This window comes from Delphinus delphis, chromosome 2 (assembly GCF_949987515.2).
Source record: "Delphinus delphis chromosome 2, mDelDel1.2, whole genome shotgun sequence".
Lineage (NCBI taxonomy): Eukaryota > Metazoa > Chordata > Mammalia > Artiodactyla > Delphinidae > Delphinus > Delphinus delphis.
The window spans coordinates 45,864,101-45,880,115 of NC_082684.1; the positions used below are offsets into that span (position 1 = coordinate 45,864,101).

General features: G+C 45.1%; 1 protein-coding gene across 4 annotated transcripts in view; it reads right to left on the minus strand.

Annotated features, from left to right (window-relative positions):
- Positions 1 to 7,336: 7,336 nt before the first annotated feature.
- The window catches only part of FBXO34 (F-box protein 34), an 85,860-nt gene continuing 77,181 nt past the window's right edge, over positions 7,337 to 16,015 (minus strand). For all 4 annotated transcript variants that reach the window (XM_060004517.1, XM_060004521.1, XM_060004520.1 and 1 more), the window contains one exon: positions 7,337 to 10,579. In XM_060004517.1, the coding sequence (XP_059860500.1) occupies positions 8,431 to 10,579 (2,149 nt within the window). In that variant the 3' untranslated portion in view covers positions 7,337 to 8,430. The remainder of the gene's footprint in view (positions 10,580 to 16,015) is intronic.

Below are 16,015 nucleotides of genomic sequence, written 5' to 3' on the forward strand. Positions count from 1 at the left end.
TAATTTTTTTTTTTAAGAATTTTTTGCCAGGTAATGGGAAATACCTGTTAATACTTTTTTTAAATTACAGTAGTATTAACAATAATGGTCCATCTTAAGTAAGCTCGAAAATCGGTCGCTTACCAGTTACATCTTTCTCTAAAGATGCATTTTTCTCCTGTAGCCATCATTTGATGCAAGTCTCTGGCAGTGACTTCTGGTGTATTGCAACAGCCCCTTACGGAGGGAGGGAGGGAGAGATGGGGCCTTCTAGGTTGCCCATATGGAATTTACCTAGGCTTTCTTCAGGATGAGATAAAGGGCAGTGTTAGAGGGGATCTGTCAAGCTGAGAGAACAGAGTATTTTTGGAGAATCCCTCCCTTCTGTGTTTTGTTTTGTTTTAATAACTGTGTAGTCTCTCCCAGATGGATAATCTGTACCTTTCAGGTTAGATTATTATGGAGAGGGGCCACCTGCAAGGTGGATGAGGGATACCAAGAGTGATTACTGTGGAACAGCAAGACCAACTCAGAGAAGTACCAAGGAACTGTTGCCATGGTCATCGTACTCCTTTACCTGCAGGAGAAGGCCAGCCAGCAGCAGCAGAACAGGCAAGGAAATGAAAGGGTTCCTGAATAGGGCATGTGCTTCAGTGTTAGTCCTTCGACCTCCCTGGGTAACAGTTAAAAACACGCTCCCATCTATGTGTGTACCCATAGATTCCCAGCCCTCAAAAGTTACTTCATGATCGATGCAGGAATCAGGTTGGAGCAGATGGAAAGAATTAAGGATAACTTTGTCCTTAGTGGTTGGGAGGTGATTTGAAAATTGCTTCAACAAAATGTACCAGGAAATTTGAAACTGGCTTTTGGGCAAGTTATCTGAATCCCAGCTATGAAACACTCAGTGAGAGAAAGCCACCACTAGCACCCCATTCCAAGGATCTGGTGAGAAAATACCCTGGAAAAAGGGTTCACCATCTGCTTAAGAGTTTTACATAGGTGAAGTGGATTTCTTTTTTTTTTTTAAGATTTATTTATTATTTATTTATTATCTTTGGCTGCGTGGGGTCTCAGTTGCCGTATGCGGGATCCTTCGTTGTGTTGCGCGGGCTTCTCTCTGGTTGTGGCGTGCAGGTTTTTTAATCTCTTCTCTAGTTGTGGCGCACAGGCTCCAGGGCGCCTGGGCTCTGTAGTTGGCAGCACGCGGGCTCCAGTTGAGGTGCGAGAGCTCAGTTGTGGCACGCAGCTTAGTTGCACCGCGGCATGTGGGATCTTAGTTCCCCAACCAGGGATCAAACCCCCATCCCCTGCGTTGTAAGGTGGATTCTTTACCACTGGACCACCAGGGAAGTCCCTTTTTAAAAACAAAACAAAATAAACAAAACAAAAAACCACCAGTGGGACAGTCTTTTCTAGAAGAAAAGGGATGGTAAAACAGCAAGAGCCACATCAGTGACTTCTTTGTTGTGCTTTTTCTGGGAAGGAGTGAGGGATAGTCTGGTGGGGAGAAAATCTGATGGAGAATTCAAATGGTCCCTTTAAAAAAGTGAGAAATAGGCAGGAGGAATCTGCCAGCACTAGGTAAGTGTTGAAAAGTGGGCTGGAGTCAGTGGAGTGGAAGCAGCTCAGCATCATGAAGGCATTAATAACCTCCAGGTGCATATCAGCTTGTTCATCATCTCCCCTTTTGGGCGTGGTTTTCTGGCATTTACTGTATGACTTCAGAAGACACCTGGATTTTGAAGAACGGGCTCTCCTACCCTCAGCAACTTATTTCCCTAAATTTAAAACATTATCAGGAAGACATTTCTAACTTACTAGCATAAGCAAGTAGGTGGCTCTAGATTTCGGTAAGAAAGTGGCAAGTGGTTTGGAAATAGTAGATGGCAGGGACACACCTCCCAATCCAAAGTTGATTAATGAATGATAGAAACGGGGCATATCTTCTGTGTCAGCAGCGTAATAGTTGCCTTCAAAGTAGTAAAGACCACGTCTAGCACCCACCCACAGGCTGGTGCCCCTATTTTCTGGCTCAGGGGCATTGGTACTGGCTTAAGTTGGGAGTTCTACTGCATTGATGGCCTTTGAGAAAAAGCCTGCTAAGAGCTGGAGAGCTCCCGCAGAGGTCTCTGATATACTACGCCCAAGATCTTTAGCACCTAATTTCTCTGGAGTTGCTACTGCTCACGGTGTGATCCTAGGACCTGCAGCATCACCTGGGAGCTTGTGAGAAATGAAGGTCTTGGGTGCCATCAGAATCAGAATCATTTCAATAATACGTATGTACATTAACATTTTAAAAGCACTGACCAGGACTTCCCTGGTGGTCCAGGGGTTAAGAATCCGCCTTCCAGTGCAGGGGACATGGGTTCAATCCCTGGTCAGGGAACTAAGATCCCACATGGCATGGGGCAACTAAGCCTGCGCACCACAACTACTGAGCCCACATGCCGCAACTACAGAGCCCACGTGGGCTGCAACTAAGACCCAACGCAGCCAAAATATAAGTAAATAAATATTTTGAAATAAATAAATGCCCTTTCTCTGGAGAGCTCTCTGGAGGACCTCTGCTTGCCATGTCTTAAAAAAAAATAAAAGCATTGACCTATAGCAGTGCTGTCCAATGTAATATTTAATGTAGCCCACACATCTGATTTTAAACTTTCTGGTAGTCTCATTAAAAAGGTAAAAAGAAATAGGTAAAATGTATTTTTATAATAGAATGTAACTCAAGATATACAAAAACATTATTTCATCTAATAAGTATGAAAAATATTAAGAGGGCAGAGGGGCTGCAGGAGGGTTCATTTGTATTCTTGCCCTGGGCCACAAAAATTGGGAAAGGCTTGCCCCTGTATCTACACACTTGTGATAAACCCTCTTTGAATTCACTCTTTTTGGGTGTGTCAGCAGTTTCCTGTTGAGAAGGTACACAATAAAGAGCCTCTGCAGAGCACACACTGGAAGCCTGAAAGCGAGACTCCTGGCCTTGGAAAAGGATAAGATCATGCAGGAGGTCCCAGCTTAGATGCCAGGGCAGCCAAAGCACCATCTCTGCTTAGAAGAAGAATCAATCAGGGCTGGGGTGGAAGGAGGTTTGTGGCAGTCCACACACCCTGTAGCAGAATCATGCTTGGCTGCCCATACAGGAGGCTTGGTGAGGTAGAGCAGAGAAGGCCAACAGCTCAGTCCCAGAATACGGAAGCCGGGGGTGCCCAGGCTTGGCTCCATCCCTATCCTCCCACTGGACTGCAAACACTCAGTTATACAAACGGGCCATTTCCCCTTCTAATGGACAGGGGACCAACACAAATACAACTTTGCTCTACATTTTACTGATTGGCAACTAATTGATTTTGAATCTGTATCAACCTCTTCATGCTACTTAATAGACATCTGAAAACAGTTGGTAAAGCAGCTATTTGATTTTCTGATGGGGGGCAGAGGGTGGACATAAGGGAGGGAAATAATTTAAACAGCACAAGTGATTCTGCCCCAATTAACTAGATGATGCGATCTGCTATTCCCCGAGTCTTGGTGTCTGTACACTGCTCATCATTCAGCAAGAACAAGTCCTTTTTTTTTTTTTTTTTTTGCGGTACACGGGACTTTCACTGTTGTGGCCTCTCCCATTGTGGAGCACAGGCTCCGGACGCGCAGGCTCAGCGGCCATGGCTCACGGGCCCAGCCGCTCGGCGGCATGTGGGATCCTCCCAGACCGGGGCACGAACCCGCGTCCCCTGCGTCGGCAGGCAGACTCTCAACCGCTGCGCCACCAGGGAAGCCCCAAGAAGTCCTCTTACAGGACTTAGGCATTTCCCACCACTGTACCTGGTGTATATCAATCATTCTCTGCTGGGTGGGTGATGGACACACAGGACTTCCAAGAGTAATTTCAGCTTTGTGCCATTCTCCCCCTAAATGCTAACTTTAGAACCTAATCCCTGCTGGGTTTTATCATTCCAAAGAGAAAAACAAAACATTTAAGTAGAGCTTTCTAATTTTAAACTTTTATAGCCCCAAAAGAATCTTAATCCAAAAAGAATTTGAAACAACGGTTCCCAAAGTTAATTTGTTCTGAGGCCTGTTCTTTGCAAACTGAAGAGGGAGGGGATGGGGGCCTTTGAGAGGCGAAGGTTTCATTTTGCTTTTTAAACAGAGGAGCACCACGTCTCCCCAGAGGTGTGGTGTAAGTGATGGCCATCTCCCTGCTCCCAGTCCCCTCCCAGCTATCAACTTCAGTGGTCCTGCGCCTCTAAAATAACACCCAGGTCAAACAAACCACCTAGAAGAGGGTTGCTACCTAACTGTGGGTTTTGCTTAAACCAGTTAGGTGTAAATACACTTGTAAGTCCCCAGAGGGTTCATAACCACAGTGATGTTTGCTGTTCCCCTGAGGTTATGCAAACACCAGCTATGGCCACACACTTAGGTGCATGTCAATAGAAGGTACTGCACATTTCCCACAAAGATACTCTCACCCGTCTTGGAGACTGCAACTCTAGCTTGTTTGAACCCAAAGGAAAACCCGGGATAGAAACTGTCAGATTCCCTGAGTGCCAGTCGCTGTGCACAGCAGAGAACGCCTTTACATAAATGCAGCGTGGTACCTGACAGTAAGAGCTAGATAACATCAGCTCCGGTTATTGGCGCAGTCTACGGTGTATGGCGGCGTTTTAGCGCAGACTGGCTTTGTGCTGTTTTTGAGGTAGGCTGTGGGGTGCAGGAGAGGAGGAGTAGCCAGTCTGCTGAGTAAAGAAGGAATAGAGGCTATTGAAGCCACGGAAAAATGCCCAGGAAGACCCACATAATAGGAATAGTGTCTGAGGCCAGTCCGTAAAGGTTGGCAGGGAGGCTCTGACAAGTCCAAGTTAGAAGGGTGGTTGGACAGAGTCCAGGAAGGGGCTCCTAGATCAAGCTTAACCATCAGTTCACAGCCTTCTGCAGTCAGAAAGCCCAAAGCAACTGCTGCCGGGGAAGCCACGACAAAGCCCAGATCATATCAAATGCGCAACTGACAGTTACCCAGCAAAACTCCTAGGGCTGCTGCGGAAGTGACCCCAACCAAGAAAGCTCCCATGGGACCAGCTGTGGCCAGAGGAAAGGATCCTCCCAGATCCCCCCATCCCCCTTCAGGTTTCTCATACTAGAAGGAGTTACAGTAGAGCCCAGAGCAATCAGAACCTGCCAGCACCCCTCACATCAAGATGACGACTGGAAAGGAATATAAACATTTTATGGAGGGTGTGTACTGGGTGTGAGGCACTGAGGGGTGGCATTGACCAAGCTGCTCTGCATGAGCCCCAAGTGGAGAGGGCTCCATACACCAAAGAGGCGGTGGCGGTAGAGAGGTACCTAGAGGCACCGTGCAGCCAACCGAGGTGAACAGGACGGGGCAGGGGACGCAAAGGACACGCCTCCTGTGCACAGGCTGTCAGTGTGTTCGTTAGGGCAGGGAACGTGGCCAGTTGTGAATGAGCCTTTCACATGACCATTTTAATTCCAGAGTCGTTTTGACAAGGCCTGAAGAAAAAGTTACAATCTTGGCCCTTTTTCCCTTTCCAGTTCATCCCTGCTTGGTATCTGGTCTCACTCACTGAGCAGGGAACAAAGCCAAACTGCCCCAGGGATTGGGGGCAGGGAGCTGCTGACTCTTCCACATTTTCTCTGGTTCTGCATTTTCTTTCAAATGGTAAAGTGAGGGGTGGGAGAGAATCTAGGCCAGGTGTATCAGACCCTCTGAGCAAAAGCTGAAGGGGTAAGAATCCTTTACTTGGGTCCCCATGGGCGTGGAGTTGGGCTGAGCCTAGGCTCTTCGAGCCCACATTCTTACTTCCTTTCTTGTGAGTCTGGGATTCTCCAGCCACGCAGGAAGGCAGGTAGCACTGCACTGTTGCAGAAGTAAAACGTGAGCTGGTTTCCTCAGCTTGGCACTAGGGGGCTCTGAAGCACAGCATCTTTCTCCTAAGGGGAACAGCTACACTTGCCTAGAAATGAAGACCAGGGTGCCCTTGGGCCCCACCTGCCAAAATCCTCTTGTCATTCACACAGACATCCCTGGGAAGTGGGTCTCGCATCACGGTTCAAAAGGGATTAGTGATTTCTGAGAACCCCGAGAACTGCATGCCAAGATGGGGTTAGGGCATAATTCTTCCTGTCCTTTGCTCTTGGTCAGTTCAGGCCGTCGCAGACTCACAGCTTGTGTCCCACGTGAAAACCACATCTAGAACGGCTGACTTGAGAAAACCACCTGGGCACATGTAGAAGAACCAAGAGCCAATAACAATGAAAGCTGACATTCCACACACCAAGCTGTGCAGGTCTGTGCACCAAGCTGTGCAAGTCCTGCATGTGCACGTCTCCTTTAATCCTAAATTAGGAGTCAAAACAAATCTATTAGGAAGGTACACACAGAGATTGCCAGTTTGGAGCAAACCACAGCGGAGGACGACCAGCACTGGAAACTTCAGCCCAGGGGATGGAAAGCATTCTCACGTACCTTGGCTGGGGTGAGTCATGAGGAAGGACACCGACACCCTGAAGGGGAAGTCAGCCTTCGCAGCCTCTCCTGTTCCTGTGTCACAGACAGGCTCCAGCCGAACACGTAGGAGGTAGCATGGTGATGTGCCTGCAGGGCAGACTTGTTCAGCATCCAGACACTTTTCAGTTTGTCCCCCCTCTTCAGGCAGGAGCAGCTACTGCCTAAGGATAAGGTAAGAAAGAAGCTGCTCTGTGGCCACATACCACCTCAGCCACAGGTGAACCTGGCTCCCGGACTCCAGCGCTGCCCCACTCTGCTTGGCAGCCCTGGCCAAAGCCTACTCCACCTTTCCATCTTTCTCCTGTGGGACCACCGGAGCCTTCACTCATCACTTTCAAGACAGCCCCACCCCTGGCACACTTACCATTGCTTCTCCACAGCCCAGAGCTGATGCAGCTCCAAGGCTTTTTTGGTGGGTTTCAATTTGAAGCCAACCTAGCTTCTAGGTCCTCCACTGCAGCTTTCTGGGGCCAGATAGCTTCCAGCCCTGCCAAGCGTTACATGACCATAGATCTGAATATATTCTCGATGACTTCTAAACAATTAACTCATTACGCATAGATAATAATACCTCATCCAACAGGAAATACAGAGGGTGCTGGGCAGACAACAAATTCAAACTAAGTGTTAAAGGGTTGCAAAAATGGAAGCTCATGTTAAGTGAAGATGGTCTCTTTCCAGTGGTAGAAAAGAATTCTCTCTCCCCTTCTAACAACTCAATTTTTTTTTTTTAATTCTTAGGATTCAGTTCACCATATCCCTCATCAATATTACCTCAAAAAAGAAAACACATCTGCAAAACTCAGGTCCCATTTAAGATGCATGTTTTTATTGAAGTTAAAAAAAATTTGTAACCAGACAGAAAGAATAAAATAGACAAGAATGTTATAATCTGACTATATAATATTCTCTCATTCTTGGTGAATCACTAAAATATAACAAAGGATTGTTCTCTATGCTAATTTTTTAAGGTTGTCCAGTTAGACCATTATTTGGTATCCTTTCAACAGGTTAACCTCTTAACTATTTAGAGTTTCTTCTCAGAAACATTCATATATTATACAGAAAACATTCATAGTTTATTTGGGAAACATTCATATTTTATACAAATTTGAGACGAGACCAAAAAAACAAAAAACCAAAAAAAATCCACACAGTTGTAGCTGCAACACTATCCTAGCTGCATTGTGGTGATTATGTTCAGTCAGCTGTCCGCTATTTACACCTGGATTTTAATAGTGTTATTTACAGAGGGGCCAAAAGCACTCATCTAAAGTAAAGGCGCTCGGGTTTAATGTGCACTTTCATAGCCCTATGAAAACACAACCATTATATACACTGTAAACACCACAGGGCATGAAATCCATCTCCAACCACAAACATCAGTCTCACAGATCAAGCATACAAGGTCTAAGGTAAGGTGCCTAACTTTTCTTTGTAAGCATACTTTTCACCCAAGAGTACTGCTATTCTCTTCATAGGACACTATTCACTTATTTCAGATACGGTGCCAGTGCTCAAAACATGCCCAGAACCCCTTTTTGGGGACTGCCTGCATAGTCTGCGATGAACTCTGCTGAACATTCTTGACGGTGGCAAGTCTTCTTTGAACAATCCTTTGAAGAAGGATTCGATTTGGAAAACAGGCATAGTTATTCACAGCCAAGTGGATCAAACTGTGGGATACAGCCCTGGATCAAGCATGAGGCACCACTATAAAACGATGAGACCGATTTTCTTGTACAGCTCGTAAATTCAGAGATTTAAGATGCCTGAGCAATGGCAGTCCTGATGGAGTAGCAGAGGTTCTCCTGGAATGAAGACTGAGAGGCAACACTCACTGGAACGGCGTATCTAGGTGGTGGTTTGCAGTTTTAAAGATCAATCCCTTGCCTCGCACATAAACTTCAGTACTCCTCTTCAGTTTCAGTCCCTTTTGCTTTCTTATGGATTGCCCGATTAAAGCTATGGCAAGCAGGGACCCAGTGATTGTCATGAAGCCCCAGCTTACAGCCAGGGAAGCCCTTCTGAGACCGGTGGCAGCACATCCAGTATCCCGGCCCATAGGGCAATGCCTGGCAATAGGGCTTGGGGTGCCACCGGCACAGGGACACATCCCCTTTCACATATTTTTTCTTGCACTGCTTGCACGGATCCTCTCTATAGCGTGGATCCCGAACCCAGCGAGAATCTGCTGGCCTGATATTGTAATATTCAATGATAAACTTGAAATAGCAGCAGGTACATTTAAGAGCCACTAAACTCTTAGTGGGAAGTAACCTGAAGATTTTCACCATAATGTGGTGGGGCAGAAAAGCCATGTACTGCTGAGGCTCCAGAAGCTGCTGGATTTTAAACCTGGTCTCCAGAAAGTCATGCGACACCTGCTTCTTCCAACTGGATGCCTCGAGCACTGGTAATGTACTTTCCACAGAAGCCAGCGGGACAAATGAATCAGCCGAGACACTTTTTTCCTCAGATGCACTGTCACCCTCAGCAGCATCTTCAAGCTGACTGGCCTCGGAAGACTCTTCTGTTGTGCCTTCATTCAGCTGGGAACAGCCCGACTGGTGCTGACCAGATGGCAAAAAAAACAACATCCCTGGAAGTGGGTCTTCGCAGGACTTTGAGCTGGAAGGCTGGTCTTTCTCTACCTTGGACACAGTGATACTAATGCACAAAGATTCTTTTCTTCTCTGATCACGATTTTGGCTAGCAAGAGGCACAAGCTCTTCACTCATACCATCAATAGCATCTGGGGGCAATTCAATGGCTTGGGGACAGGTGCGAGGAGGAAAAGGTGACCCAACAAGTTCCTCTGTCATTTCCACATCATGTGTATTGCTGTTTTTCATGGCAGTCTGCTGATCTGGCTCTAATTCTGCACTGTCCGTGTGCAAACTCACGCCTGCTGGCAATGAGGGACAGCCCCGAGGAGCGCCGTCCCAGGCCTGGTCCCCCTTGGGAGAACAATGGTCAGCTCTTAAGGGGCCACAGTCCACAGATACAGACCCCACAGTTTTCACCTGAGTGTCAGGTACCTCCAAGGCGCCTTTGTTTGTTTTGCTTTCCTCAGCCTGGGTGCCATTCACAAGCAACACGCGGCCCACATTGCGACGGAAGCTGTTATTCCTCGAGAGGCTCCCAGGCTCACGCTGGCTCTGCCGCTTCAGGCACTCGGACTCCAGCCTGGCTACCATGTCAAGGACACGGACTGGCTCACTCTGTGGTTCACCAACCTCAGGATTTCTCCTTTCCATGGGTTCTTCACATGCTCCTGGGGCAGACAAGGGCTCGGGGGCTGGGGGCACACCTCTGGATTGCCCGGAAAACCGCACCACAGCAGGTGAGTTAGTGCAGTTTTTCGCACAACTGGCTAGCAGAGCACTGGCTCTTTGCTCGAGGAAGGCAACCATTTGTATGACCGACAGAGGCCTCCCGGCATAGACTCCGTCCCCGTTGTCACTCACGTAATGCACAGAACAATGCTCGATGCCACACGCAAAAGGCTCAGGTTGGTAGCATCTGCTGTTGACTTCCTTCATCCTTTCTAACTGTATCTTGGCTTTTTTAAGATCCCCTGATTTTTTCCTTCTTTTAGTAGCTCTCCCATCAATATCCCAGGAGCTTTTTATTTTCATAGATCCTATTCTATTACTACACTGGTGGGCTGCAAAGAATGCAATCTTTTCCTTGGTATTTCCCGGTTTCACGACAGCCCAGATATCAAGTGGCCCTTCCCCTTCCTCACCCTGGTGGATTGTTGCAGACGATGCATTCTTCTTGGTTTTAACATTCACGCTGCTCTCTTCAGGACTGTTCCCACTCATACTGCACAGGACATTTGGAGAAAGGATTCCAAAAGGCTTTCGAGATGATGCTTTACCAAGAGAGGCTGAAGGAAAGACACTTGGTTTCATACAGCTAGCTTTGCATTTTTCATCATTTATAGCTTGTTGGTGGCTCATAGGAGTTCTCAGAGTTTCCTTGCTGATTTCCAAAGGTCGCACTTTCTTCTGGAGTTTCCAGTATGGCTTTAGGTGCATAACAGAGGCTCTACAAGGAGGAAATACACATTTGATTAAGATACTGATTTCATTTTTAGAAAAGCTTTTTTTTTTAAACTTACACTCAGATGGTTCTAGCAAGTAATAGAAACATTTTCTATCAGTTCACTAAATCTTTACCAACTCTCATTTCAGCTAGTTTTTAACGTACAAATCAAGAACAACAAAAGCAAAAATAACAACTTTCCATGGTATACAGACCAAAAAATAAATGGGTGAATTTCAGACTGACTAGACTACGTGAATTTCAGACTGACATTAGTTAACATTCTATACATAAAATTAGTGCTTTAAATGTAAAGAAATTTGAACTTACTAAAAACACTCAAGGGTCAGTACAAGGCACAGTAAAGAAGAAACGGAAGTATAAAAGGAACCCATCCAGAATCTCTAGTATAGTAACACTATTTCTTCTAAGTCATCACAACTAGCATTTTATTGATTGCAAAACAGTCTATCAAAATTGTTATATTGCTTTCTAAGCTATTCCCATACTGTTGAATATTTTAGATATCTGTATTTTCACTTGTCTGCTTATGTTGCTTTGCCCATCTATTAGTGTTGATTTTCTAAACAATGTACTTGTGTAAGCTCTTAACTGTTAAATTTTCTGCAAATTAAATACAAAGCCCACAATCTTTATTAATTCACTAGTTCAGAAAAACAGTGCCTGTTTTGTCCCCTGGCTAGGGGTGGAGATGGTAACCATTTTAGAAATTATAAAGATGATTGATTACATGCAGAGACATGTGTTCTAGTCCTTGTCATATCACTAATTAGCTAGACAGGGTGATTTTACCTTGGGTAAGTCACTTCCTCTCTGGGTCTGAGCTGAAATGTTAACTGAGGGGTTGGAATACTAGATTATTTAATGATTTTGTCAATTTGTATGTCAAAATATCCCACTGCTACACAGAACACCTGGATTGAGGAAAAAGTGTCTCGTAGGGATGCCTGGTCTCCTACAAAGTAAACCTACAGACCAAAATAAACATCTGCAGTCACAGATGTGGAGCAACAGCAAGAACTTTCACAGGTCTAAGCACAGGGGCTCTCACTCACTCTCGCCCCTGGGGACAGAGTCTAAGACACACACATTGGGCAATCCAGCATATCACTTTCTCATTCGCTCCGTAACATTTACCCAGTGCCTGCAATGCGGCAGCCTCCATGGGAACTGCTTTCAGGTATCAGTTTTATTCATCAAGAACGAAAGTGATCAGCCAGAACAAATTTACCTTTCACTTCAAATTTAATTCCTAGAGTCCAGTCTCAGCTAAAAGAAGAAATATGGATATGAATATCTTCTAGCTAGGTAAACAGAATATGGATATGAATATCTTCTAGCTAGGTAAACAGAAATCTTACTTTTAAGGCACACAAAGTACCTTTTAAAAGATACCCCTGAAATAGATCAGATTGATTTGTTTCTGATCTTTAGCAATTATATCCTACATCTGTTGAGATCTCCCCCCTTTGTGCACTACGGCATTTTTAATAGCTTTATATTTTATAGAATTACAGAAACATTATGTTCTATATCTATAATTTAGTCTTATAAAAAGAGCCACCCAGAATTCTTCAAGAACAAGATAAAGATATATGAATAAAATAAATGAATAAAAGAGGCACATCTAGTGCCACCTCTCTGTCAACAATTTTCTGGTTTTTCATATCCCTTCAATCCCTGTCTAAGTGAAATCTAAGAAATGGAGGTTGTTGAAAAATCCAATTAATTCTCACATAATGATCTCATTACAGAATGTCTGTGAATAAATTTAAGCTTCAGCAATGTGTGTGCCATTCTGCATCACACAATATGTTCTCTTCGCATTCCTCCCCCACAAATTATTTTAGGTGCCATTATTGATAGACAGCAACATTTGGAAGAAACTAATGTGATTGCAGATGGCTTTTGTTTGCGTATATTAACCTGTAAAGTCAGCTCAACTGATACATTACTAATAGACAAGGTTTCAGCGGGATTAAAACAGGAGATGATCCCATGGAACAAAAGTGAAGACAGGTACAACAGCGAATGAAAAAAGCCAGTAAGGTCATTCGATGCAACAAGGGTGACTGCTGGAGGGTGAGTGGTGATTCTGTGGGACCCCCAAAGGAAGCAGAACCTTTAGGCACAGGCTCACGTCCTCCACTGGCTGAAGGATGGCTGGAGTATTAACCTCTCCCCCTTCCTGTGCTGGGCTTGACGGCCCTGAGACAGAAAAGTGCTGGCAAGACTCAAAGAAATGGCAAAAATCTGAGTCTGGGTTGAAATCAGTGGTGGACCATGAGGATATGATGCAGAGCATCAAGGGCATCTACTGCAAAAATTCATAAAATAAAAACTTTACATCTCTAACAGATTACATCAGATGGTGGTGCTTTCCCCACCCCTCCAACTCACCCCCTCAAATACAGACAGGCACCGCAGAAAGCTCCAGCCAGGTTTCCATGGTTGCCAATCTCTTTGCACAGGAGTATTTTAAAAGTTCGCCACGATAAAGTCCTGCTTTGTTAAAGTCCTGCTTTAATGCAGGGTTATAGCACCTACCCACACATGAGTGTTCATTAGACACTCAGAAATGTCCTTGTAAAAAGTTAAGATCCCTGGGCCCGTTGAATCAGAATTTCTGGGACTGGGCCAACAATCTGTTTTTTGTTTTTTTGAATTTTATTTATTTATTTTGTCTGCGCCAGGTCTTAGTTGCATGGCATGTGGGATCTTTAGCTGCGGCATGTGGGATCTAGTTCCCGAACCAGGGATCGAACCTGGGACCCCTGCATTGGGAGCCCGCTGTCTTACCCACTGGACCACCAGGGAAGTCCCTGTTTTTAACCTTAGATTTAATTCGGAAGGGAACTTAAAGGTCACGTGTTAGGGCTTCCCTGGTGGCGCAGTGGTTGAGAGTCCGCCTGCCGATGCAGGGGACACGGGTTCGTGCCGCGGTCCGGGAAGATCCCACATGCCGCAGAGCGGCTGGGCCCGTGAGCCATGGCCGCTGAGCCTGCGCGTCCGGAGCCTGTGCTCCGCAACGGGAGAGGCTACAACAGTGAGAGGCCCGCGTACCGCAAAAAAAAAAAAAAAGGAAAAAAAAGGTCATGTGTTAGATCTAAGCATGTCAGGGGGGTTCTGGATGTGGGCTGGGGGGCTGGGCTACTGACAGGGGTGAGGTGGAACTGCCCAACAAAAAGCCGGTGGGACAGTCCATACTGAGGCGTCTACTCTAAAAGATGCGTCAAGACAGACCCATCTTCTTACCTGTTATTCTCTTCAAAACACCAAAAAAGTCAATGGCCATGTTATTGCCAAATTTCCTCTCCAACTCCAACTCCTCAGTTTCTTTGACACTGCTTTCCCAGCTCTCTTCTTCTCCAGCCTTTAAGCACTGATGTATTCCTCAGAGTTCTTTCTTTTTCTAGACCATTATTACTCTTAAGCTATATATCTAAGTGACCTCATAGTTTTAATGACCACAGATTCATGACTCCCCAGTGGTATGCTCTCCCAAACGTCATATCCTATGACATGCCTAACAGACATACTCACCTGGATGTCAAAAAGAATCTCAAAAATCAAAATGACTATTTAATGACAGCACCAAGTACCTGGTCAACCAAGCCAGAAAGTTGAGTCACTTCGATTCCTCCTCCCATCCAATCACCAAGTCACCCTCCCTTCTTGTTCATCCCTAGCACAACTGCCCTAGTTTTAGCTGTCATATCTTACCTTTGCTACACTGTCGTTAGCTACAGGAAAGCCTAACCTCCTCATCCATGAAATGCAAGGTCATGGAGCCCACCTCAGCCAACCTATCACAGCTTCACTCCTGCCCTACCATAATTCACACTTTGGAAGCTTGTTCACAGACCATTACCACAGGACCAAGTAGATGAAGGCCAATCATATCACCTAATACACAAATTTTAAGGCAGGCAGAGCCATAAAACTAACGGAACAGCTTCCAACTTTTTTCATACTAACTGCCACCCATTTCTTTCTATCCATTCATTATCTGAAATTTACTAAACACTCTGGGTTGGATATTAGTGTTGCAATTATGAATAAGACATAGTTACTGCCCTTAAGGAGACAGAAAATCAAATAAGCAATTACGACAGCATGTGATATGTGTTATAAGGATAGTACAGGTGCCGGGAGTCCACGAGGGGAGGAAGGGGGAAGGAGAGGACAGAGAAGGAAGGAGTGTATGAAAGGAAGAGAGGAGACCACCAGCACCAAGCTTAGTCTTGACGGTACAGAAACAGGTCAGAAAAGCCCTGAAGGAAGATAAACAAAGTCCTAAAAATTCAAAAGGTAGGTGAGGTAGGTGAGAAATAATCAAAGTCCCAGCTAAGGTGGACAGACAGAAGTAAATGGGTTAGAAAGGAAGAACAGGCAGGATTTTAGCTACTGATTATAAATGGAGGTTGAGGGAGTGGAGTCAAGGATGAGTCCTCAAGGCTACAGCAACTGGACGAAGAGTGCTACCTTTTAGTGAGATGGTGACAAAGGTAGCCGAGCAGATTTGGAGCAGGGGAAACGGTAAGTTCAGTTTTTAAAAAATGCTGCATGCAAGCTAGAGATACCTAGTAGGCAGACTGACACAAGTCTGGCCAAGAGAAATATGAGGAAAGGAACAAGACAGTTGTGACAGAAATTCAATGAGGAAAAAGTTTTCTGGACAGAGATTACATATGTCTTTTTCCAACATTTTCACAATGAACATATATTGCATATATTACCGTTATAATAAGAAAAAATGTACATAAAAATAAAGAGCAATCACACACCCTAGCAAGGTCATATAAAGAATTCTGTCTGGGGGAATCCCCTGGCAGTCCAGTGGTTAGGACTCCATACTGTCACTGCCGAGGGCCCAAGTTCAATCCCTGGTTGGGGAACTAAGATCCCACCAGTCACGCGGTGTGGCAAAAAAAAAGGAAAGAAAAAAAGAGTTCTGTCCAGTTAGTGATGGAGACCCCTGGTGACTCTGCTGTGAGGAACTGCAGTGGGTGAGTAGGGCAGAGCCAAAAACTCATGGTGAAGGAGTGAATGGAAGGTGAAACAGTGAACGTTAGCAACTTTTTCACAAAGTTTGGCTATAAAGGAGAAAGTCTTTGTACATACCTGTCACCTTAAATCCTTTCCAAGAATAAATTGAGATATAATAATGAATCAATTAAAACTTGAACAACTTTCCTCCAGTAAAGACCAAAATCTTGCTTTCAAATAATTCCAGTATTTTTTATTGACTCTTAATTTCTGATTTCAGCTCAAAAAAGCTGGAAAAACTCTAACCTAAACATATTGTACAATCCAAAAATTAAGCCATGGGAGAGAATTTAACTTTGCAAAAAGGCCTAGATAAATGCTAAAGTCTAAAGAATCACACTAACTCTAGTCTATAGAGGACTGAACTTG